This window comes from Paramormyrops kingsleyae, chromosome 8 (assembly GCF_048594095.1).
Source record: "Paramormyrops kingsleyae isolate MSU_618 chromosome 8, PKINGS_0.4, whole genome shotgun sequence".
NCBI classification, from domain to species: domain Eukaryota; kingdom Metazoa; phylum Chordata; class Actinopteri; order Osteoglossiformes; family Mormyridae; genus Paramormyrops; species Paramormyrops kingsleyae.
Genome location: NC_132804.1, coordinates 12,733,700 through 12,760,497, shown reverse-complemented (window position 1 = coordinate 12,760,497; position 26,798 = coordinate 12,733,700). Strand labels below are relative to the sequence as shown.

The window sequence follows — 26,798 nt, the reverse complement described above, 5'->3', positions numbered from 1 at the left end:
AACCTCACTCAATACCATGCCCACACAACAATTCATGCGTCTCCCTACTGTAGAACAGCGGGTGTCAGTACTTTAATTAAAAATTCAGTTATTTAATCCAAATTACCATGCAGAGTTTGTTGAAAAGTCTGATTGGGATAGAGATCTGCCTCCTCATACTCTGTGGAATTGAATTAATGAAGAAACTTTTTGGTTCAACCAAATAACCGCTGCATTTTGATTTGCTCGTATTTGAGGCAAATTTATATACTGTACTGTACATCTGGTAAAACTGTCGGCAGATAGAGGGCACTGTTTATTCCGTTTAAGTCACTTGTCAGTTTTAATTGGCATTTCTGCTGTTATCCAACCGTCCAATACTACTACTACTACTACTAATAATGGTATTTAACAGGCGACAGGCCTGTGTGACGAAACCAGTGTACAGGTAAATATACTGGGAATACACTGGGACTTAACATGCATAGTTAGGGCCCGATTAAAACTACAACAAATATTAATAAACGTAATATTATGCGAAATCATTGTAAAATTTATTAGCGATACACTAGTAAAAGTAAGGCGATTACTAAACAGTTTTTTAGATTGGCAATTATGTAACCAATATAAAGAAATAAAGGTGAGTAACGCTGTTCAGATCGTGGGATTTTTCTTAAGTCTTTAGATTTTGTCGCGACATCTCAGATCGACCCGCCGGCAGCCCATTTGGGCAAGTCAGCGTTGACAAGTGACGTAAGTGTCATGCGTGCTGGCGCGAGCAGGGCGGAAGTAAGCCAGTCTGTACGTATTAATGTGTGAGATGGTACAAAACAACATTCCGTAGTTATCAATTTCAGTCTTGTAAGTGTGTAATAGATTCCGTGCGATGTTCGCAAACCATTATACTGAAAACGAATGAGTAATGAATAAACGGTCCAGGTGAGTGGAGCTATTTTCATATGGTGCAGCTGGAGATGAAAACGAAACTATCGAAAATAACACTTTGATTTGTTTTTAGTTTATTAAAGCAATATAATAGAGTCATCTTCTTTTTCATTAGTGTCTGATATTATAAACGTACGCATAAGATTATGCGTCTGAATCAGTGGTAGCAGTCTGCAAATTTTGTAGAATGTTTCGAGGAATATTGCATAATAATGTTGTTGACAGTTCCTCCACATTGCAACGATCGAGAGCCCATGACATAAGGTTTGCTTTAAATAAAGAGCTGGAGAAGAAATTTGCTAGTCCCCTTCTAAGCAAATTACCAAAGCACGTTCATGAGTACGATTTATTTCAATGGCGGAATAATAAAAATATTTTATATAAAAAAGTGATCGCGGTCCTCATTGCTTCCCCTGTCTCATCGAGTGCGCTTTCATGTTTGGGGGCGACACTGATGTGAACGAGCTTGTCCTGTTCTGTTTTTCTCAAGATGACGATGAAAACACGATTTTAAAAATGTCCCAGACAGAGCCCAAGCAAGAAAAAAAATGGTATGTACCCAGTTACGGCACGTCAGCGGAGTCGAAGATGCTTATTAGCTAGAGAGAAATTATATTTAAATAGCAGTATTTATGGCAGATTGATATACTTATTCGTTTGTTTGTTTGTTTATTAACAAGTTAAGAAGTGTACAATTTGCTGGATATAGTATCAAGAAATGATGCTTCCATGGTGATTAGTCAGACAAATTTATTAATCAGCATTTGCGTTGCATTGCATTGATTGCATTGATCGAGTTTCCAGTTTATTGTTCTTTTTCTCCTTATTATTTTGTTTTAAGAATATTTCTTAAATGTTTTAAACCTGTCTTTCAGCTCTCATAAGACAGAGCTCTACCGCGAGACGCCGTCCACGTGCTTGCCCGTTGTTTATTCTCCGAACTACAACATTACCTTCTTGGGCCTTGAGAAGCTCCACCCATTCGATGCTGGAAAATGGGGGAAAGTGATTCACTTCTTAAAAGGTATATTCAGCAATGTGACAATGGGAAACTTGCAAGACTTTCCTCATTCATTATATCATGAAATATATGGGATTTTTCATCACTGAAATGAGTTTTGAAGGTTTTTGTATGTGGGGGTGAAAAGTATTTGTATGTTAATTATAAGAGATGAATCCTCCTGCAACCTGCAGGTACCCCACCATGGCTTTGAAATGAAGGGCTGATATGGGTTCTAATCCAGCGTAACCTCATAATAAGCTCATAAGTAAAGCACTCTCCCTCTGATTCTATACTGTATATAGACAGCATAAAATCACCATCCACACTCAATACATTACATTACCTTTTTTTGATGAACGAGCTCTTTTCTCCAGAGACATACCTAGCTTACACTTTTAAAATTCAAGCAATTACACAGCCAGTTTAAGCTTTCTAGTGGGCTGCTTTTTAAATCTAAAACCACTAGGTAAGAAGTTAAATTCCTTAACCACAACATTAAGTATTGCCCTTTATCCAGTTACATGACAGGCATATGTGTGTGTGTGTGTGTGGGGGGGGGGGGGGGGGGGTGGTTCAAACAAGCATTATACTGTATGTCTTGCAGGTGGAGGGGCATGGATACCCTGGCAGATTCTGAGAGCCCAGTGCTTGGTGGGGCCCCTTAAATATTTAGACATCGCTGCGATGGCTTGGCGCCCCCCACTGGGTTGTTCCCTGCCTTGCCCCCATAGCCTCTGGGATAGGCTTCCCCCCGCTACCCTGAATAACACAAGCAGTTTCAGAAAATGGATGGGTGGGTGGATGGATGGACGGATGGATGGGTGGGTGGATGGATGGACCGATTTAGGCAGGGGGGTCCAAGGCGACATTTCATTAGGGCCCCCTTAATTTTCATGTATACCCCTCTATATTTGTTATAGAATGTGGCGAATCTATACATGGCCCAGTATTCTGTGTACATCAGTTTAATTGTTATTCATTTGTCATGTCTATAGTCATGTGTAGCATGAAGGAAACTAATGATTTAATAATGTATGTTATATGTTTCTGCACAGCAGTGCTAATGGTAGCTTGCTGTACTCTTTTCAGAGGAGCAGTTTCTCACAGATGAGAACATCGTTGAGGCTCAGGAGGCGACGGAGCAGGACCTGCTGGTTGTCCACACGAAACATTACCTGAACAAACTGAAGGTGACTGGCCGCTGTGTCGTGTTTGCCCTCTGTCAGACCCCTGGGGTTCCTCTTCTCCTCTCCCTTTGTACTCTCAGTGAACAATGGACGTGCAGCTAAAGTGACGACATCAGTCTGAAGCTGCGTATTTAATCCAGGATTTATGTTATATTGACATATTTTATTTGGTCAGTTACACTTGTAAATATATGATATATATATATATATATCACTGTTAAATATCTTTAATTTTATAAATAACATGTTCTTATTTATTAATTATATCGATACCACAGTCTTTAATCCATTACAGCAAGAGCTACTCATTGGAATGTCCTGCTGACCATTCTTAATGCCACAATTGTGCTTTTTCATTAAGTTTCTCCGTTTTATTTCAATATGTTTAATGGAGATTACTGCCGTAAAATGATAATGCCCCTGGGTTATTCCCCTCCATCCCATAAGTGACTTCCTTTCTAGGATGTACACTGCCTTATGTCACATGCCACCTGGGACCGTCCCAGGCGCACCATCAGCCTTACGGGATGAGCAGTTACTCAAAGTGCATGGATGCATGGGGGGTTGTTATGGAGGTGCTGATACCCAAACACACCTCGTGTTGTGCATCAGTTCCACATACAAGCATATAGGTTCACCTTTAATGTCGCTGTGAACTAAGTAGAATAATAAATAATTATAATCAAAAATCACCATTTTGCCTTGAAGAGTCCATGGCAAGTCCATGGTGATAACATTCTTTTTTTTTTTGGTAGCTCACAAAATATTCTGCAGTTTCTTTGACTTCTTTTAATTCAAAATGTCTCCAAGTCCCAGTTCAAATATCAAATTTTACATTGTCCTCAGGCAGCAGATCATTGAAATAAAGGAGATTAGTGTAGTTCATTGTTACAGTTCAATACATATCAGTATATTCTCTTCTTTTTACTGCATGCAGAACCATATCTTGGAGGGATCGAGAGAGGTATCCCAGTGGCCTGCTTGGATTGTTATTATATATATTTACATATATTTCTTTAATGCTCTTTCATACTTGATTGGAATTGTTTTTTTTCCTTTGTGACATTTGGCAGCAGTTAACAGCGCCTTTCATTTACGCCCTTCTTCCCAAAGCCCCCCCTCACAGAGGGTGGATGTCATTCCTGAGGTGCTCTATTCCCTCCATCCTAGTGCATTGTGTGGTTCTGCAGGTGCCTGAAACATTTGCCATGCTATTCTTTTTTGTTTCTGCTCCTTTCTATATATGTAGTTGTGGTCTTGTATGTGTTTTTATGAATATGCTGTGGTTTATTATTTTTTTTTTATAAAGATCTGAAGCTAAAGGACCACTTACAGCCCAGTAGATTATGGTCTGTCTATCGTGTCACTGAAGCATGCTTGTGTCATGTCACACCTGTCCCACTGTCCTTGCAGTGGTCGCTGGTGGTAGCCACCATCACAGAAATCCCACCGCTCCTGTTTTTGCCCAATTTCCTGGTGCAGAGGAAGGTGCTGAGGCCGCTTCGCACGCAAACGGGTGGCACTATAATGGTAAGAAATTCGATCAGTGGATCGACTCTTAGTGCTAACTCACCAGGTAGCTTGTGGGAGTTTTACTTGTGCAAAATTGTTCTGAGGGCAGAATGATTTTTTTTTTTTTTTAGAGGAGGTGGGTCCAAGCAACAAGAGGAGGCAAGACTAAGACATCTGATTGGTTGGTCCCACCTCTTCTGGTTGCTTGGATCCACCTTCTCTATAATCTGATTGGTTATCTCTCTCAGCCAATCATTCTTCATTCTGCCCTCAGAACATTTTCGTACAAGTGAAACTTTCATGAGAAATCAGCTAGCATCAGGCCGTGTGGTTTATGAGGTACAGAGTGACAGCGATGAGTTAATGGGTTGTGGTATGATAAAGGGCAGAATTCTGACATTTTGACATCTTTGTATCAACTGCACCAGCTTGCAGGTGGTAATTGATACCCCTAAGGCACTATATCATATTATTTTGCAGCAATTGTTCATAACAAGCTGTATATCTCAGTTGTCCCATTTTAATAAATTCGGGAATGCAAATTTTAGTCTGTCACAAAAGAGCAGTACAGTCATCTGCTTTAATTTTAATCAGTCTCCAACCTTTCGGTCAAAATACCTGCTTTTGTAGTCAACCCACTAAAAGGTTCAGAAAGTTTCAGTTGGTTCTGTTTTATTCAAAAAGTTGAACTTTGCAATATTTTCGTAATGTACAATTAAAAGGTGCAAAGCAAGGCGTTTTTCATTTACACAGGGAGCAATGATCTGGTTTAAAGACTTTGAACATCATTATCAGAAAATCTGTAGGGATTTATGCTGGAGCTGAAGTGCATTTTAGAAGATAAAGAGCATAGAGTTCTTTATTGTAAGAACGCTATGACACCATTGTGATGTTCACACCTGAGATTTACCTGAAAAAGTGCTGGTAGACCTTGGATCTTTGCTTGTTGAAGGCCAATGATGTTTTCTTTATTCCATACTCTGCATTTACATAATGGTGAGCTTATATAAATGTCTTTTGAAGCACAAGACCACCATCTGAGATTGGGGAAACTGTAATCACTGTACTACTATTATAGCTATTTATAGTGCTGCTGTATTATGTTTTTTCTTAGGGATAAAGAAAAAGTGCCTTTGGGGATCGTTTTTAAAAAGACAGGTTTCAGTCTTTCAAAACATTTGGTAAAAGTTCCCTCCTCTGCATATAAATGACTGTATGCATATTTGGTGATGTCATATGATATTCTTAATAAAATTTTCTTGAGACTTTAAAAGTCTTTCAAAAGGAAGAAAACCCTCTATTCTCCATTGACTTTCTGTTTTCTGCTGCAAGTTGAGGACATGACAAAGGAGAATTTAAGGACGATTTCTCACATATATTATAGAACAAGGTCCATTGGAAGTCAATGTCAGCTTCAGAACTACCCATTACATTAAATGCATGTACGATCATGAACCGGAAAGGAAATTTTTACTGTCCTGTGTACTTCAATGTAAAGTTGTCAAACACCATTAGGCATAGCAAAATTGGGACCATTATTGTCACAAATCAGGAATAGGCGAGCCGGGAAGCAGGCGAGTAAGCCGGGAATCCTCAGAAATGGGGTTTATTACGGGCAGACAAGCAGACAAAAGGCAAACGTCCTGACAACACATGACACTACAATGACAGATCTGGGGAAACTAACTGAGACACGGACTAAATACAAAAGACTAGCCAGACATAACAGGACACAGGTGATCACAATCGGGAATGCACACGAGGTATTAAGGGGGGCGTGGCACACATCGGGATCGTACGGAGCGGGGCGTGACAATTATTAAATACATTATAGTATATTCTTATACTATATCCTCCTGAGACCCAAGGAAAAAAGTGTCCTTCAATTGTAGGTTATTTGTCTTTGGAGGAAATAAGACTTCTTACAATTTCGATTTTTTCAAATTTATTCTTATTTTAATTTCACAGCATGTCATCTTTAGTGCACAACAAGAATAAATACGTTTCCCAACATCAGTGAAAAAATAAATGCAAAAATACAATGTCCACTACAATGGACATAAATGAATAGGTCGGGTCTCAGGAGGATATTATTCATTATGGTGTATTAAGTTTTGCTGCTGCTACAGCAGCCTGGTCAGTCATATTGGTGGCCGCCTAGGACGGCAGTTTCTGAGGGCTGCAGACTTATGCAGCCTGTTTCTCTTTTACGTAAAATACACGCTGTCCGAGGCAAAGTGAAATTGGCTGGCTTGAGCCCCGAGAAGTCCTCACGCCCGCTGCAGTGCCGTCACAGAACAGCTACGCTGAATGGGGGGAGGAGAAGCGTGTCAAGAGCATTATAGGTTGGCATGGTGACCAAAATTATTAATTGGGCTGTCAAACTATAATTTTTTTACTGCAATTAATCACACACACAATCATGTTGCAATACCATCAAAAAAGATTTTATAGTCTAATTTTATAGTCTTCAGTGTAAAATTTCTATTAAAATCTCTGCTCATACTATAACTCAATCATTTACAAGAAATAATAACATGTTACGCCTTCAAAGCAACTGTTAAGATATATTTTTATCAGTATTATTATTAGTTGCAATTATTTATTTTTTAGTTATATGATAATGTTGCTAATTTACTGCATTATTATGTAATGTTGGACAATGATCAGTCTTTATTCCTTTACGCCTGTCGTTTGCCCATTTATTTTGGCATCGGCGGAGGCGGAGGTGGTCGGCGGTGAAACACGTCTAGGGTGCCACATGGGCTCTGACCGGCCCTGTGCTTCACTGATGCATACCGAAGAATGTCACCTAAGCTTCACTTGATTGGGGTGATATTCTTAGCAGACTTGCAGTCGACTCATCAGCCTTCAAGTCAAGTTCAAGCCACAAGTCACAATTCAGAAAATCTACAAACGTTTGAGTCCTGATTTTAGCCATGAGTCATCTGCCTGAAGTCTTGGGGCCGTAGGCATAATTCATGAGAAATTGAGTCAGTTCTCTTTATCGATAAAAAGTCCCCAAACATATACTGTCTTGTGTAGGCCTCAAGAAAATCTCAAGTTTTGTTTGTTTCTTTCTGTAGGGGACAAACTGTGACAGGAAGCCACAACATAATTTACAGCAGTGAGGTCTCATTATGTTGATACCCCCTGACTTAGCAGACACTCTGTGGGAGCCAATGACAAGCCACGGACTCCAACAGAGCAGCCTTGCCTTTGCATACCATTCAAGTACATGTTTGCTTATTGGATTAAATCTTCTGTGAGGAAATATCTACGTATATATTTTTATGCAAGGTGTACTAGTCAATTAAGAATGATGAAAAGTTTATTACAAGGTGGACTTGATTGCCGTACCGATAGTTTTGTCAATGTCAACTATATTAGATCTTCAGGATGTTCTGCATTTATTGGGACATCCTCTGAGATACTATAGAAATGCAGAAACGTATGGTGACGTGTGTGCAGTGATTTTTAAATTCAATCGTACATCAGTCGTGCATCAGTCGTGCATCAGTCGTACATCAGTCGTACATCAGTAAGCCTAAATGCTTAATGTAAGGGTAAGTGGTTGTATTTCCCATCTCGGCACCCAGATGTACATCCATCACACATATAATCAAACGCTTATTTTATTCTCTGCTATATGGTTATTACCATAAAAATTATTACTGGTAATCCCTTCTTCCTTGGTAAGGTAATGCGGAGAAAGCAAGGCAAGTCATTGAGAACCTGTACTCTATATTAGATGCCGCAGTTGTGTTTCCCGGCCGGGTTCTGATGGCCCTTTCGTCTGGCTTGTGCCTGCATGCTAATGTGCGTCATTAGCGCCCCACTGCTATCCGTTATTAGCTTTGACACCCAGCCGTCGGCCCAGAGTCTCTCAGGCATCTCGTGGATGGAGCAGCTGGAGGTGGCTTTGTGGTTCCCATGGACTCCATTTTCATACTCAATGTCCATTCATACACGGGGAGGGGAATTAAACAGGATGTGAGCTTTGTTTGTAGTTCCTGCTGTTTAGCATGGTGCAGCCCCCTGTTCTATCAACCATGGACCTGGAGATTTAGTTTATCATAAAATGAGTAATGACAGATACTTACAGTGTAAAGCAAAATCTTTTATGTGAGATGCACAGGCACCGACAAAAGCCTTCTGTAGCCATCTGTAGGCACATCTAGCATTCGTCACCAGAGGGTTAGGTTCCGTAATGCAGTAGGTGAGAGTGACGGAACCGCCCAGCCGCACCATTCACTGGGAATCGGCGATTCGTGAAGCGTCCGATCGTGCTTTGGGGATTTCGATTGTACCCCCTCCCTGAGGCGGAAAAGGCGGAGCCTGAGCTTGTGCGGATGAATATTCATGCTTTAGTCCTCATCTGACCGATGCTAAAGAAAACAATGAAATCTAATGTCGCTTAACCATTATCTTCTGTGTAGCTGTAGCACTGATGGATTCTTTTACACTGATTAAAACTATATTTAATAAAAAAAAAAACACTTCGAAATGTAATTTGAATGGATTTATTTAATGAGAAATATTTTTGATAAGTAGATAAATCGATATTATGAATAATGAAACCTACGCAGCTAAGCACGTCAAATGAAAATATGATCCCTGGCTACTATAATTCTCTAATGAAATCTAACTAATGGCTTGATTGATTATGTCATCATGCAAACTACTATGCCATACCTAGTACGGCATCATTCAGAGTCGTCCACATTTCCATGATTATTGTAGGCCTTGCAGGCAGGTGCCTGCCTTCTCTTATGCTGAACGTGTCTGATGAGTGAGGTGTGCTCAGCTCAGTGCAGGGAGCTTCTCATTAATCAGTTTCGAGTATCAGCTATACAGAGCGGCCACTGCTCCTTCATTCTGAAACATGACATTATATTAATAAGACGGCGCCATCGTAGAGTGAGCAGTAACATGAGTTTTGCTGTGCTTGAGTCCTTGTTAGATTCAGTACTCGAATCAGGCCAGGCCTAAACTCAAGATGACTGTTCGGCAAATGCACAAGCTTCAGTGCAATCGGGTTAGTAAATTAAACGTTAACTGCAGTGGGAAGTTCAGCAGCGTTTCAGACTTTCAGGTCAAGAATCTAGAACCGAGGAGCTTTGCACAAAGGCTGCCTTTTGTCTGAATGCTAAATGCATTTGAATTATATTCAATATAAACCTAACAGAAACTTAGACTGAGCTGTTTCCCGATATCTATCTCTTTATCTGTTTCACATTGTATCTGCTTCAGATACAATGCAATGTTTCTCTCCTGTTCTCACATAGCCAAAGTTCCTTCAGCTTCAGTCATAACCGGTCTGATGACCGCAAGCTTTGTACTGTGCTGTGGAACTCAGGTAGACGTGTTTGCATTGGAGATGTAGATGGTCTCTAGATCTAAAACACTGTGTCTGGATGACTTAGCTAATGCATAAAGAGAATCGTTTGTATGATTTTTTTTCTCAAGGTAACTTTTGAAAAAATTGTACTAGAACCATCTATGACAGGGGTGTCAAATTGCAGTCCTGGAGGGCCGGAGCCCTGTGTAGCTTAGTTCTTTCCCTGTTCCACCACAAATGATTCAGCTCAAGAGCTGTGTGGTAATTAGCACAAGGAGTTGAATCAGGTGTGTTAAATGAGGGGAAACCCAAAAATGTGCAGGACTCTGGCCCTCCAGGACTGGAGTCTGACACCCGTGATCAATGCAGTGCAGGTCCTCACAGAGCATTAACATGTGCTCCGTTGATTGGTGTCCTTTGGGTTCTGCTCCTTGAATTGCTTGCTGTGTTTCATGGAGCGTTGATTGATGCAGCCCTCCACCAACTGGCAGGCACCTGGTGGGCGGGTCAGGGGAGCCGCAGCCTCTTAAAGAGCAGAATGAGCAGGTGGCCTCACAGGCCTTCAGTCGATTGGTCAGTTTCATTCTACTTTTAGAAGTTTGAAAAAGCCTGCTTATAGATGTTCTAACTAGTGTTAGAACTACTGTAACTAAGCTTTCATTGCATAGGAATGCTAATGGCACATGTATGTGTGTATGTGTGTTTGTGCATGAAACATGGTCTAAATTCACCCTCCTGTAAATGCATGCAACAAATGGTAAATGTCTCCAGTGTTTATAAAAACAACATTTAATTGCAGAACCAGATGTTTGTAAGACAACTGAAAAACTCACTGCCCAGTAAATGTGCATGCCGAGTTATTAGTAGCTCTTATTTATTCTCGAATGAGAATCCAATAAACTGAAATAATTGTGTTATTTGTAGGCAGGCAAGCTGGCCATAGAGCGAGGATGGGCGATCAATGTTGGTGAGTTGAAATATTTTCATTTGAATCCCTTGAAACGATTCTAGATTTCGAATGTTATAAATGCAACAAACAGGTATGGAGCTCATTTTGCATCTTGCCGTAAGCTGTTGTGCAGTTTAACACCATCTCTAATAGCTTATCGACTGTGAGGGGTGTGGTGAGTCTGGAATTTCAGGAGAGATCCTGTGCAGAACGCCAGCCCATCACAGGGCAGGTTCTCACACACACCTACACACGCACAAACACACCATCACACACTGACGGCCAGATAGAGACACCAGTCCTCCTAAACCACTTCTATTGGCCGTTTGGGGAAAATCAGTGTTCCCAGTGGAAACACACACAAACTGCAGCGTAAGGCCACAGTACTGTCTACTGCTGCCAGTTAGCTACAAGACATGGACACTTTTTCAGTATTCTTCAGATAGTTTATTGATTTTTAATCTCGCTCTAAAGATCCTTACCAACCATTCCACTTTGAAGAAGTCATGTTGCCACGCGCAGTGTTTTTCAGTATTTACAAAGCTTCCTCACATTCATGCGGCACTGGATGATGATGATGATAATCTGTGCATCTTCTAACTGATTGTGCAGTGCATGCTGGGAGCCCTAAAGCGTATCTCGGAGAACATAGGGCAGGTGGCGGTGGAACACTCTGGATCGGATGCCAGTTCGTTGCAGGGAACACACACTGTGGGCAATTTAGAAGTGCCAGGTAACCTAACTTCAGGTCTAGGGACTGTGGGAGGTAAGCAGAGTAGCCAGAGGAAACCCCCACAGCAGGGGGAGAACATGTGAACAGCGCATTTGGGGACGCCTCACCCCAGGGGGGGGCAACAGGGATCCCCAGCATGATTCTTATTATCATCATTATTGCAATTATAATTATTATTATGTTAATAGTAATTTCGTTTCGAGTAGAGTTCCTTAATTACTGGTACATTGTTAATTTTTTCTCCTTCTGTTTCCTTTCTCCTGCTTCTTAACAATATGCAGATGCTACTATTTCTGGTTTCCTAAAAAGATAAGGGCTGTTTTTTGTGAAACCTTAAAAGAAAATCCCTCAGCGGTTATACAGGCTGAATTTTAGCGTAGGCTCAAAAGGCTATAATGTGTGATTTGATCTGGCAACAAAATGTTTACTCAGAGGTACCATAGGATGAGATTATTAGCAAAGTTTTTGAAGAGTATTAAACTTAGTGTAGAATCCTATTCCACTCTGTTATATATTACTAAATCTCTTAGAAAAACTCCTAGTGCTAAATTTGAGCCATTGTCACACAAACCTTCTTTTCACAGGTCAAGTAACAGTCCCCCAGAGAATATGTCTTAGAATGTACAGGTTACCATTTTAATTGGAGAAAAATGAATAATAGATTATATTTAAATTGGTCGGTTTAACAGTACATTGGTGGAACTACCAGGTTGATGGCTGTCCTTCTGAAACATACTCGATACAGTAAATAATGCACTTTCAAAGTTTTTTTTCATAATTTCATCAGCGTAATCTCTTATTGGTTTTGTTCAGTTTTAAACATTGAGTTTCTTGTATTGGTTAAAATGAGAACTATATGAGTCAATAAACCTAATTACCTACCTAGCCTCAGAATGTAATCAGAAAACGGCAATGATATGTTGTAATGTATTTTTCCGTATGACTTGATCAATATTACTACAGTACAGATTGGTTTTCTACTCCAAGCATTGCCAGAAATGACAAGCACAATATCTTGGCTAACGGTAGTTGAATAAGTAATATGGAAGCTGTTTAAATCAGATAACTTTTAGCTGGAAGGTCCCTGTGTAACTTAAGTTGAGCTGCCGACTCTCTTCCATTACGAGCTGCTGCAGTTGGTGTTTCGTTTTTGCCCTTGTTCAGAACGTGTTTGGTCCAGGCCTCTTCATTATTCTCGGCACATTGTGTGCTGATCCGTGTCTTTTCTGCGTGGTTCCTGCTAAGTCAGCCTCTCGGCGCACAGCAGTGATGAATCAGGAGAAACCGCGCACTGTTTTGCATTGATAAACATTATTTAAACTGACGTGAGACAGCTATTCATCTGGGGTCTCTTGTTTGCAGAGGTGCCTGTTTTGAATGTTGTGTCAACATGTGCTTGAGCTGCAACAAAAGCTGAACGACTTTGAGTCGCCCACCTCTGGGCTGTGATTTGAGCATTATGACTATCCAGATGGCAGGATGGCATCTGAAATGATTCTGTGTCGCCCAATTAAAACAGTGCCAATCAGTCACGGGTGGCTGAGAGCAGAGCAGTCCACGGTGTCATCACACACATTGTTATTTCATACTGCGCCAATACGAACCCGACAGCAACACCTTAACAAGGACCATGGCCAATTATTTATATGTTTGGGGGAAAACAGACAAACTCTGCCTCATCAGATCTCTCCTTCCACCTCAGGGGGCGGCTTCCACCATTGCTCCAGCGACAAGGGAGGTGGCTTCTGTGCTTACGCTGATATAACATTAGCTATCAAGGTAATATTTTCTATAGTTTTATTAAAGCTAAATTTTATTTAGCTGCACTTTGTTCGCATGTAAGTTGTAAGGCTTTCAATTTCCCTACTTATACAGTTATATGTTTGTACTGAAGCATGACTGGTTAAGACCTTTTTTCAAGTGCAGTGTGATTTGGTGACTGTAGCGGCCACGTAGCTTTTCGATTTTCAAGCTTAGCATAAAAATGCAACCCCTAGTCGCAGGTACTGCGGATAAGCATGTATTATGAAGCATTTGACTCTTTTTTTTCTGCTTCTGTTGCTCAGTTTCTCTTTGAGCGAGTGGAGGGGATATCCAAGGCTACCATTATTGACCTTGATGCTCATCAGGTGAGTCATTGTTGGTCTTTACAGTAACCGTCAATAAAACCGCCACAGCCGCGTCGACAAATTTGACGAGATTATGTTGTATTTTTAGCACCGCAGTCAATGTAGTGCCACCATGTCTCAAGACATGAGCAATATTCTCCACATCGAATATTCCAACTGTCATGCATGTGGAGGCAGTGGATCAAAAACATCATGCGGCATGAGTGTTTATATTTGTTGATATTTGCAATTTGCATTTTGTTTATAACATCAATATGTTCAAAGAATTATGGAGCGGCATGTTTACAGATGATTGACTTAACCCTCCAGTATAACTGCACTTGCAGTTAATGTAGATCTGTATATATTATTTTTGAAAGATGTAAGATTCTCTTGTAAATTATGATTCTTTTTTCTGTAAATGGGGAATGCAATACATCACTGTGATTGCATCCTGAAGAGTGCTTGAATGCTAAGATCAAACTATAAGATCGATGTGTTTGTTTTGTCAAGGTTATAGAAATCATTATATGGAAATCATTTGCTGGAATATTCTGGTATGCATGCAGTCATTGCTGGAAGCTGGCTCTTATCGGTTACTTTGAATTAAATAAGCCAATTCAGCTTCTAGAGCCATGCGTACACTGGTTCTAATGAGCTATTTTTAGTAATTGAAGTGGTTAACTTGAGGGATTTCAGGTATATTGTTTCCACATCATAGCCCATGGAAGTGAATTTTAAACTGTTTTTTTTAGTTGGTAGTACTAGGCAATGTTTATTTCTTTATGATTAGTGAAGTTATATAAAATTTAGAGTGTAAAATCTAAAATCATGGTAATATGTCAGAACTTTTGAGTAATATGTATTGCCTTGCTATTAGTGTCTAATTTGTGTGATCCGTTTGCTACCAATCAGCTTTTTTCCATTTTTTTCAGAGTTGTAGTGTTTTGTGCCAGATCATGCTGTGGCAGAATGAAATCATCCTTTTCTGTAAATAATAATTGGGGAAAAAAGATGCTTAGCATAATCGCTGTATTGCTGTTTCATGCACAGAAAGGTTATGGACCATACTTGAAAACGTCAGCCATTACATCATTAAATTATTCTTGCAGTGGTGTTTCTTTGTCAAGGTGATAGATTGTTACTCTATGCACACTATCGCCATCAAGTGGTCAACTTTGTTACTTGGCTAACATCTGACATCACTCTCTAGTACATAGTAGGCTTGAAATGCCTTTCCTCTGACAATGGAGGATTGTATGGCAGCGTCCGGTGAAGTGGCCAGTCACATGGTACCATGAGGTTGTACCATTAGCCCGATTAGAGAAAGAGGCAACGTTGACCCTAGGCTGGCCAGCTGTGGCATGTGTTCCAGTCTTGTGTTGCAGTATGCCTTTCATTTGAAGGTTGAAAGTAGCTGCCGTTTTCACACCTTTGCTTGGCTGTGCATCAGAGGGATGCTGAGGGCCCAAAAAGAAAGGAGGGGATGAAAGGGGGCCTGGGTTTGCCGCAGCGCTTTGGTTCTCCAGGAAAGTCATTCTGGCGTGTAGAAGGAGGCGCGTTGAGGAGCCTCCAGCCAGGTAGCCGTAGGAGGAACGTCATTACTTCCAGGGGCCTGCAGGGCCATTCCGGGGGAAACTTTTCCAAAGTATCTCTGAATACCTCATTCAGTATCAGCATGACAATTTAATAACCTGCAGTGGAGAGCTGCTTGGTTAAGATGTGGAAAGATGTGGAAAACTGCTTTACGAAAGTCATAAATCAAACATGTCACTATACATTATCCTTGCAAAGAAATGCAATGCCATTTTGTACAATTTGGTATGATAGAATACAAAAAAGACAAAACTGTACACAGCTGTACCTCTAAATCAGGGGGTGGGGAACCTGATCCGTGGAGGGCTGCTGCAGATACGGGTTTTTGGGATGACCTCTCAATCAGCCAGCAGGACTGGAGTTGAGAACCACTGTTTTATTACTGGCTGATCGAGAGGTCATCCCAAAAACCCGCACCCACACTGGCCCTCCACAGAACAGGTTCCCTACCCCTGTTCTAAATGGACTGGTGTTTTGAAGATCTTTCGGAGACTGCCACAAATGCCACTCACTTAGACATGGACTGAAGGTTTTTCTGTTTATATATTGATGAAACACATAGATGCATATTATCATGCATCAACTGTTATTATGTATCTATGCACATGGTACTGTAAAATTCTATTATTACAGCACTGCCGCTGTCAGACATTGAGTGTTTAAGGGATCAGCATCTCTAATCATTTAACTGCTAAGTAGTCAAGTCATCCTCTTGAAAGGCCTTCTGTGCTGTAAAAATGTAAAATTGTCTTTATTACTTGTATTATTTTGGAAAAAAGAGCTACTTTATTATTTGGTCATATGAGATTTATAATGAGAATTTTCGTTATTTAAAAATTGAACAGATTTGGGATGAATCATGTGGATCGTTAGTAGATGACTGAGGCATGAATCAATTTCCCATGCATGCACAATGCAGATTGGAGAGGTATGCCTTAGTGCTGAGAGGATTAGCGTCCAGTGATGACCATTCCCATTAGGATGCCTATTCTGGTGGGGGGTATTCTTGGCTAAGGTTCAAATGGCTGTCTGACTCCTGCAGCAGCATAAAGTAGAATGGTTTAAAGAACTTTTCTGAAGAAGGAACCTTTTCAGAAGTTTAACACAGCAAGCAGCTGGAATTATGAATGGGCATTCTCACAATATAATAACAAAGTCTTTGAATGAGCTTCACAAATGGGCATATATGTGAGTGAAGTGTTATGAAATAATGTTCCAGTTGTAGAGCATTTTGTCAGTTGGTGCCCTGTGAACTGTCTATTTATAGACATTCTTCACCAACAGAACTGGGCTTGTTTTTTTCTTACGTGCCATTAGCTTCATTATGTTTAATCAAGCTTGTTGTGTTGACGTTGCCTTGTAAACCGCCTGCGGTGTGTTACCACCTAAATAGTACTGTTAGGCTGCGATGAAGCATAGAGGTGCTTTTGACTTGCTCTCTGGGTATGTTGACAATGTAGCTCTAGCGACCTGAACATTTAAAGATAGTTTGAGCGTTTTGACGACGTAGTGACAGTGCCACCAAACAGCTTGGCGTTTCCCTCGAGGTCATTGTCACCGGTTTGCCCGCTGAGCTGCAAACTCATGGCACCATGAGCGCATCTCTGGATGGGTGGGTCTTTTAGCTTGGATTTCACCCTAATTTGTGCTTGGCTGGTCATTTTTCTTGGCGGTCCTCGCTCTGTCCTCCCCGTGCAAGGAGGAGGACTGTAGTTAACTTGACACTGTCTAGATTGGAGTCTCCAGACTTAGTGATGGTTTTTTTATTCATGACAGTCGTCCATTTCTTGTTGATCCGTCATTTGTGATCGGGATGTTCACTTCATTCCGGCACTCTCCATTGCACCCTACATTTTCTCCTCTGATCACCTCACCCTCTGTAATTGCATTAGCATTGACTGCTACCCACGATCCCTCTGTCCTGGGCCGTCATATTTATTTTCAAACGCAGCTTGGCTGTAATTGTGCCCCTTTGCTATCGACAGGGCAAAGCGAGAGGACCTGATCGATAGCCATGCTGAGTAAATAATTCATGAAGGAAGCGTAGAGAACAAAGCTCTGAATCTGCATGAGAACACCGGGGCTGTCTGAAAGTGCTGCCTCAGCGGGGGAAAAATATTGAGGGGCAGAAATCCGACATTTAAAATTCCAATTAAGCCAGCGGAGTAATTTGGGGCCATCTTTGGGATCGCTTTCCTGGGCCCTGCCCTCTGCATATATGAATTTTATATCACCTTCTAATGAACCAGATAAGCTAAACACTGAGCAAACAAATGATATCAGAGACATGAACGGCAAAAAGCAGCGGTTAATGAGGATAATAGGTACTTGGTAACAGGTCAGCAGAAATGTACTGGAAGGCCCTTTGCTGATGTTTATAATTCTGACACCATGCAGAGTGTGAACTCTGGGGGCAGTAATACACTCCATACTTAAGTTTCACAAAATATTTGGTATATGGGTCATGTTAAGGATAATATTTTGGTACAGATTGCTCACAGTGCTTCTGGGATTTATACTGATGTATTATCGTACATGTTTACTTAGCGTAATTACATATATAGACAAATATATGGCGAATGGTTCTGAGCAGAGGGTGAGACGCCTCACCGTCCTCCCAGAAGTGCAGGATAAGAGTTCATGCTGTAATCCATCTTTCACCAGCAGTCAGCTCTTGTTGATCATTCATACTTTAATCAGCTCGGCTGAAGTTTCCAAAGAAAACAAGTCTTTAATCTTCATTATTGTGGGATAAATCTGTGGCGGCTGAAAAAAGCTGCCTCTTATCAGGCGTTGAGAAACGTATTTTCCCTTGCATGCCGACAAATCGGAAGGATTACCTTTGCTTTGTTGTTACTTCCTAAAAATGGAAGTCTGTTAGCTAGCAGGGGTATATATACCTGGACTGCACTGTCCAGTGCAACTGATTCTTAAATATTTACCAGCTAGTTTATCCTGAGTAGTTTGCATACCACCGATATTCATGTACTTAAACCTAAATGGATCATGAATAAACAATTATGGCACTTTTCCACTGCCAACAAAAACCGAGTCAAACCCGAGTCATTTCGCACATCGCAATGTATTAAAACGTTCCTAATAACTCGGAACTTGAACTTTTCCAACCACCTACTTAAAAAAGTATTATAGAGCAGCTGAACACAATGGACTCGTGATGTAGATTCATGCAAGCAAATGCTAATTCTGCTGGTGTTTGATGCTAACATAAGATGGCGATTCTCACAGGCTTGCTAGCAGAAATTAGCACATAGTAAATCACGATGTACAGTGTGTCAATGCCTTTACCGAGCCAATCTTTCTGCAGCGGAATACCGAAGTGAGCTAGAAGCGCACTGTAACTAGTCTCTTTTTGCGCTATGGTTTGGTTCCTGTATACCAGTAGAAAAGCGCCATTAGTTTTGAAATCATGTTTTATCATAGAAAATACTGATTTAAAAAAATTACTACTAGGTGTCCATCTGGCTAAAGAAGTGACCTAACCAACAGAAGCAAAGCCCCAAAAGTACTTAAAAGAATATCTCACGATATCTTTGAATAAGCTACTAAAGTCTAATAAAAATGCAAATAAAGAGAAAAAAATGAAAATAAAATACGTTTTTTAAAGCAGATAAGTATGACAGCACTATTCTCCCAGCAGTTCATTGTCCTTCCAAACCTTGAAAGGTCTCTCAAACCACCTAAAGGTTTCATGAACCACCAGACTCCCGGGCACAAGGCCGTCTCTGCAAGGACATTAACGCCAATGGCATACTGTAAAGCTTCTCGTCTGACGCCGACGGGAGACGAGACCAAGAAGCGTGGTGGCAACCTGCCTGCTGGGACTGATGGCTCCTAGCCTTGATACCCATGACGTCTTTCCTCGGGCTGGTAGACGTGGTGCCACTCAGATGGAAATGATGTCGGCTTCACCTGCGGAGATGCAACAGGGGAGGGGGACTCTGAGAAATATACAGTATACCTCATGAACTCAGTATTGCTTTTGGATGAGGTTAAAGGGCGTCCATGATTATTATACATATTCAGGAGAGGCAGTACAGGTCAGCAGCCCCAGCTCTTCAGTTTGCGTAGTGCAGTTCTTCATTTTTATCATTTCTTCTCAGCTATGCAGCTGAAGTTGTTTGAGATATTTTCCTCAGGGGGTCAACAGCAGCCTCGGCTGTTTTGAGTCTGTCATCGTCATTTAATTGGCTATAACCGGCCATTTATTATTATCGTTAATGACCAGTGTGCTGATGATGTAACCAAGTGGCAATTCTCATTGCAGGGAAATGGGCACGAGCGAGACTTCCTGGATGATGACCGGGTCTACATAATGGATGTTTATAACCGCTACATCTACCCCGGGGACGGATATGCCAAACGTAAATTACATTTCATTGCAGACATCAATTATTTGTTTTGGTGTAAAGTGTCGAATCTCGTCCAACCCGTGGGGGGAAATCACATTAGTCAAAAGATAATAGATGGAACTATTTTTAAAAGGTGGGAGGTTTGTCTGAAATATAGCATGATGTAAGTATGAAGCTACATATATAGATGGAAATCTGTGACATTTTACAATTATAATTTCTCATTAAAATATGATATCCATATAGAAAATATGCAAAGATGATTAGCTATGAACTAAATCAACAAGATATGGGGTTGTTCTGCTGAGGGCTTGCAGTTGTCGAACCTGACTGCAGGTGGCAGTGTTATGTATCATGTGACACTGCAGTATCTTTTAAATGGCAAAGTCACCTTTGTGTTTTCAATAGAGTGTTAAATATGATGACAGGTACTGGGAACTCACTAAGTGTTTCTAAGCACTGTGTTTTAACCGTAAAAATATTCAAAATTATTAAAATTAGACAATATTTATCATTTAATCTGGAAGGGCCACATTACTTCAATTTTAAATTATAGGTTTTTTTTGCATGAACTATGAATGAATGAAGACTGGAAATATGCATGGTCACTAGGCGGCTCTTTTACATATGAAGTAGTAGTGGAGTGTGACAGCGGTTATGGAAATGGTGCATACGTTTCTGGTTAGAAGCTCTGCCAAGCAACGATGTCGCTGAAATCACCGCAAAACAGAGGCCCATTTAATGTATGCAAAATATATCTGAAGACAAATTTCTGAGCCAAGATTTAAAAGCCTTTTTCCCTCCTTTAAGAGATTGTGTGCTTAGACTGTCGACTTCACTTTTAGATTTTGATCCTTTGAGGTTTTTTACTGTGAGCATTTGCATTCATAGCAGTTGAATGTCTACAAAGACTAAAAGATCAGTCTGCATGCTTGGTTTTTCCCAGTGTCCTCATCTGCAGTAGAAAAAGCTTTAAATACCAATTAGGCTAGAGGGAGAATTCGCTAATAGGCAGTTGACTAAAGCATCGCTGGCTTTAGCATTTTTCCCTTATGTGCCGATTCACAAGGAGATGAAACTCTGCTTTTCTTTACTGTGCAGGGCAATAATTAGGATGACAATGCGGATCCTGGCGTGAGAGTTAGGACATTTCAGTATAGCAGAATCAGACATTTCAGCACAGCAGGACCAATTCAGCACTGACCACATTCAATGTGTCCAGCACTAACGACCAGCACATCGGCTAATTCTCCTCATTTGTTTTACACTCAGCAAAAAAATATAAAAAAATAAACTAAGAAATTAAACTAAGGTAAAACTAATGGCACCTTGGAATTATTGTAAGAGTTTGTGGTAAAAGTAAGCAGAAATCTCAGTGGGATAGTAAATAGCGTTTGGCAAAAGTTTTGCACACAGTTTATGTTGCTGTGTGCCTGAAATGTTGCTGACCGGCACTATCGATTGGAAAGCTTATTTTACAGTGACCTGGATCTATTCAACAGACAGAAACAGAGGCTCTGGGGTTGACTGTCAGTAGCTTTTCAAAAGCTATATGTATAATGGTCTTCTTATAATAGTAGGTAGAAAATGAATGAACTGTGTAGTTTTTTTCTCCCAAAAATGTGGTCAAGGGGGCAGTACAAACTGGCCCTGCGATTAGGGCCAATCACCCATTAGCCCTCATCATGTCTCATCTGTATTTCCCATGCTGCACTGGGCTACAGGGGCCATCAAGAGGAAGGTGGAGCTAGACTGGGGGACTGAGGATCAGGAGTACCTGCAGAAGGTAAAGCAGAACTCTGAGAGAGCCCTCAGCGAGATGCGGCCAGATATCATCGTCTACAACGCCGGAACGGACATCCTGGACGGCGATCCACTCGGAGGCCTTTCCATCTCCCCGCAGGTTCACCTCACTCCGTTTTGCTAAAGTCCTCTCCGTAGAGGTCCCAGCGTTAAAGTTGTGTTTTACCAGTTACCATGGCAACAGATCGGAAGCAGCTATTGAGTTTACCTGCCTGTTTATGGTTTGGGTGTGTCGTGGAAGGAAGCATTACTCCTTTTCCTTTCGTGACAGATGTATCCCCTCCCTTACTTCCCCTGCAGGATGCATGCCTTTTCTAATACTTTCCACTCTTGTCCCTCCTAATGTCAATGCGTGATAGCTGTTCTCTGAAGTCAGCCTTCTTAGCGCACAATGCAGAGTCTCATGTGGGTTACAATATGGGCTGACCACTGCCGCTCAAACTACCTGCCACATGCATATGGTACCATGTGTTAGTGATGAGGAGAACTGAGAGGTTAGGTCTGCCGGGATATTATTGGCTGGTCGCTGTGCCGGACCCCTGTGGCGGCCTGTCCGATGCCCGTGAGTTGCTGATTGCCAGTGGTGGTGTCCCCGTTCTGTCTGGCACGTACTTCGCCTTTGCTCTTGAAGCTGTAATAAGAACCAGATTGAGACGTTATCTGGATTGACGCACCTCAGACCCCTTACGTCGCCTTGTACATTGCGGACAGCCGAGCTGGGGACAGAAAAGAAGTAGGATGGGATTGAAAAACCATGAGCAAAGCTTAATGGTAAAGATTAAAAAATGATAAATCCTTTATTTGCCATTTGCACAAGTACATTGGAATTCTTCTCGTCACCTAACCCCCCCCCCAGCTCCCCATAGCTTAGGGCTCACGTGCGGCACCCCTGCAGCTGGGGGTTAGGGGCCGTGCTCAAGGGCCCACAGACTTGTGAGTATCTTGTGAGTATCTTGTGAGTATCTTGTGAGTATGTGAGCCCGCTAAGTCACTCACCACCCCCTTTTTTGGCGGGGTGGTTTGAGGGAACGTTGAGCGTTGGTGGTGGTGGTGGTGATGATGATGATGATGGTGATGGTGGACATCTTTCCTGCAGGGCATCATCAAGAGGGATGAGATTGTCTTCAGGGTTGCCCGACAGCAGGGCATCCCCATCCTCATGGTGACATCAGGGGGGTACCAGCGGAAGACCGCACGCATCATCGCCGACTCCATCCTTAACCTGCACTGGATGGGCCTGCTGGGGAGTGGGGCCACCAACGAGGCTGGACCTTCGACAGCCCCGGGTGCGGCGGGCGGGTCCGTTTCTATGGGAACACGACTCTCCCCTCGCTGAATGTCCACCTCCAAGCTCTGTCCCGGGAGGAATGGGCTGCTCTCTCAGGGAAAAGCCTGATGTAATAATGGCCTGAAAATCAGCGGTGGCTGGTGTCCTGGTATGGGTTGGTGTCTGTCTGGTGTTTGTTCCCTGCTTGGATTCTCTGCTGCTGTTTATATATGGCAGCGATTGACTAATCCAACACTTAAGGCAACACTAGAATGCTACATGTGTCTCTGTGAGTGCTTAACACCTGTGTTTTTTTTCACTGTCAAAGAATATTGCTTGTTTGCACATATAGACTATTAAGATTTGTTTTGTTCACTTTGTGCAGTTGACTTGAATGAGGATGTAGAGGTCTTTGGATAAAGGGAAATCCCTGCATCAATAATTCATAAACTTTGCCATTCATGTTTTCGAAACATAAACCAAAACATTTAATTAGCACTTAAATAGTGCTAATAAAACTTAAAGAGTACCATTCTCAAGCATTTGCACTACTAAGATTTGGTCCCTTTGTAAAATTACTAATGATATTCTTGTAGTACCATTACATAACTGAAAATGTGATTCAGCTGCAAATATTTGGGGAAACATTTTTACTAGGACATTTAATTGAGGCACTTTCATTTTTTTTGTGTGGTGACTCCCACTTACCAGGGCAGAGACCTGTTTTAAACACTAATGACTTTGCACATCCATACTTTCGTATTGACTGTAGCATGAATTGCTAGGGAGACTGTGGCATTCTTTGGGCTGTGCCAAGGCTGCAAGTGAATTCTGCAGTTAATAATGTGTTTACATTTTTAACCTCTTTCGTTCTTTTTAAAGAAAGTTGAAGCACCTTGAATGATAAAAGTCAGACAGACTATTGTTGATCTTGTACAGAAACTTCTGTTTTTTACTGGTCTTGAATGATAGGAGTCTCATGAATATCTCAGTCGTTAAGATGATGTTATCGCCATCTTTGGTTAACACTCTATAGTGTTTAATCATAATGAGGGTGAAATGTTTGAAAATGAACAAACACATTTTGAGTTACAATGTACATAGTTATGAAGTAAAAATGCTTTGACCCTAGAAAACATGAGGCTGTTATGGTGCGATAGTGTATGAGCTTTGATGCATAATTCAGTCCTGTTAATGTTACAGGAAAATGTTTGCCGTTTACATGACCTATCAGTAAATTATTGCAAATGGGAAGTTGTGAATCCTTTTTTTAAGGAGTGGTTAAATGTCTTTAATGACTTCCACTGTTGAATCAATACAGACTTTCTACGTTTTTATCAAGTGGAACCTTCTGCCATGCAGTGCTTAGTGGCAGCAGGAGATAACAGCTGAAATGCAGATCAGTTCCTATCAGATGATAGACAACATTGTTATTGATAGTGAGAGTGTTTGTAAATCAACATGACCTGTAAAATAAAAAAAAATTGAACAGACACAGGTCTGACAGTCATAAAAATAGAGCTTATTAATATCTCTATCTTATCGCATGCCCTGTGTGTTGTGGTTTTCCAACTGTCAGCATGCTAAAGGCTCAGAGGAAGTTCTTGCTCCTGACTTTTTCGGTAAACATCGTCATGTCGGGCTGCGGCGGCAGCTTTGTGTTAGCGCCTCTGTCCTCAGGGGCTCTCCCAAGTATAATTTCAGCTCAATTGCAAAGGGCAGCAGTAAACGGCAGGTGTGCGTTCCTCCTCGGTCACGTTTCTGCCTCCTGCGGTTGGTTGTTTTTGGCACCTGTTTCAGGCCCGTCTGTCTCATGTGGAACAAGATTAGCAGACAACTCCGTGTGAGTTAGTGATGAAGGTCAATGCAGGCCAGGATGAAGGCTGGGCAGGCGCTACACATACTAACCCAGTCAGACTGGGCAGGACTTACACATACTAACCCAGTCAGACTGGGCAGGACTTACACATACTAACCCAGTCAGACTGGGCAAGACTTACACATACTAACCCAGTCAGACTGGGCAGGACTTACACATACTAACCCAGTCAGACCGGGTAGATGCTACCCATACTAACCCCATCAGACTGGACAGGCGCTGCACATACTAACCCAATCAGACTGGGCAGGCGCTACCCATACTAACCCCATCAGACTGGGCAGGTGCTACACATACTAACCCAGTCAGGCTGGGCAGGCGCTACATGTACTAACCCAATCATGCTGGGTAGGCACTTCATGCAGTAACCCAGTCAGACTGGGCGGGCGCTACACATACTAACCCAGTCAAGATGGGCAGGCACTGCACATGCTAACCCAATTAGGCTGGGCAATCACTGCACATACTAACCCAGTCAAGATGGGCAGGCACTACCCATACTAACCCCATCAAACTGGGCAGGCGCTACACATACTAACCCAGTTAGACTGGGCAGGCGCTACCCATACTAACCCCATCAGACTGGGCAAGCGCTACAGATACTAACCCAATCATGCTGGGTAGGCGCTACATGCAGTAATCCAGTCAGACTGGGCAGGCGCTACACATAATAACCCAGTAAGACTAGGCAGGCGCTACACATACTAACCTAATCAGACTGGGCAAGCGCTACAGATACTAACCCAATCATGCTGGGTAGGCGCTACATGCAGTAATCCAGTCAGACTGGGCAGGCGCTACACATAATAACCCAGTAAGACTAGGCAGGCGCTACACATACTAACCTAATCAGACTGGGCAAGCGCTACAGATACTAACCCAATCATGCTGGCCAGGTGCAATACATGCTAACCCAATCAGGGACTTACAGGGACTCAATATCAGAGACTTTCAAGACTACAAGAATTCTTCTGATGTTCTTGGGTAGTCCATAGTTTTAGATCATTCAAATGAAGCTTGCGTCATAACAGCTGGTATAATGTGTGCAGTTTATTACTTCTTTGTAGCTTTGAGAAGTGTCTGTGACTTGGAGTTGCTCCAAACTGTATATTCACATTGAATACCGAGTAAACAGGTTCCCTGGAGACAGAAGCGCAAGTGGATGATTCAACAGCCCAGTGGAGAGCCAACTTAAATGTATTATTTATTTATTATTTATTATTTGCATTATCTTGCGATGCAAAGACTAACCCGCTGTCATTCGCATTTACTTAATACTAAACTATTTGCTCATGCAAGTTTTACTCACCCAAAAGTGTTCTGAGGGCAGAAGGAGAAATGATTGGTTCAGAGAGATAACCAGTCAGACTGTAGAGGAGGTGGGTCCAAGCAGCTAGAGGTGGTGGAACCAACCGATCATATGTCTTGGTCCCACCTGCTTTAGTTGCATGGACCCACCACCTCTACAACCGGATTGGTTCAGAGAGATAACCTATCATTTCTCCTTCTGCCCTCAGAACATAAATGTCTAAGTAAAACTCCCATGAACAAACTATGTGTGACATGGGTCTCATATGGACATCTGTGCTAGTTTGATGCTTTTTTGTTAGTTTTTTGATGCTTGTATAGGTGCTTTAGCAACCTGGACCAGTGACAGCAATTCTAGTTTAGATTTTACTTGTAATTAATGAAGATTTATATTATTCCTATGAATTAAAGGAATGAAGAATGCTTAATTGTACTAGTAATGAGTTGCCAAACCTAACATTACTAAATTCGTACATTGTTTTTTTCTCCAATTTTTGACTGCCATTTAAAATGAACAGTGCACATGTATATAAACAGACAAACTATAATAAACTCAAAAAATGTGCCAGTTTTGTTTGCACTGTTTAAAGCTTCATACTGTCATTACTGTTGAAGTTCTGTCCATGTGTTATTTATCCATCTTCCAGCTGCTTATTCAATACAGGGCTGTGCCCTTCCCCAGCAGCCTATCACAAGAGCACAAGGCAGGGGGACCTTGGGGCAATTCAGAGACTCCAGTGCATCGAAACCCCTGTTTTTGGGCTACAGGATGAATCACATGCAACCTGGGTGAATATGCAGAAAAAATAAAAAATGAG

The 26,798-nt window shown here is 41.6% G+C and overlaps 1 protein-coding gene across 1 annotated transcript; it reads left to right on the top strand.

Annotated features, from left to right (window-relative positions):
• Positions 1 to 734: 734 nt before the first annotated feature.
• Positions 735 to 26,545, top strand: hdac11 (histone deacetylase 11). The gene is made up of 11 exons (XM_023837484.2): positions 735 to 918; positions 1,415 to 1,475; positions 1,800 to 1,948; positions 3,017 to 3,117; positions 4,528 to 4,644; positions 10,892 to 10,934; positions 13,352 to 13,428; positions 13,716 to 13,778; positions 19,639 to 19,735; positions 21,448 to 21,626; positions 22,623 to 26,545. Exons 2-11 carry the CDS (start codon positions 1,441 to 1,443, stop codon positions 22,860 to 22,862), a joined length of 1,101 nt encoding a protein of 366 aa, XP_023693252.1. The 5' UTR covers positions 735 to 918; positions 1,415 to 1,440; the 3' UTR covers positions 22,863 to 26,545.
• The last annotated feature ends 253 nt before the right edge of the window (positions 26,546 to 26,798 follow it).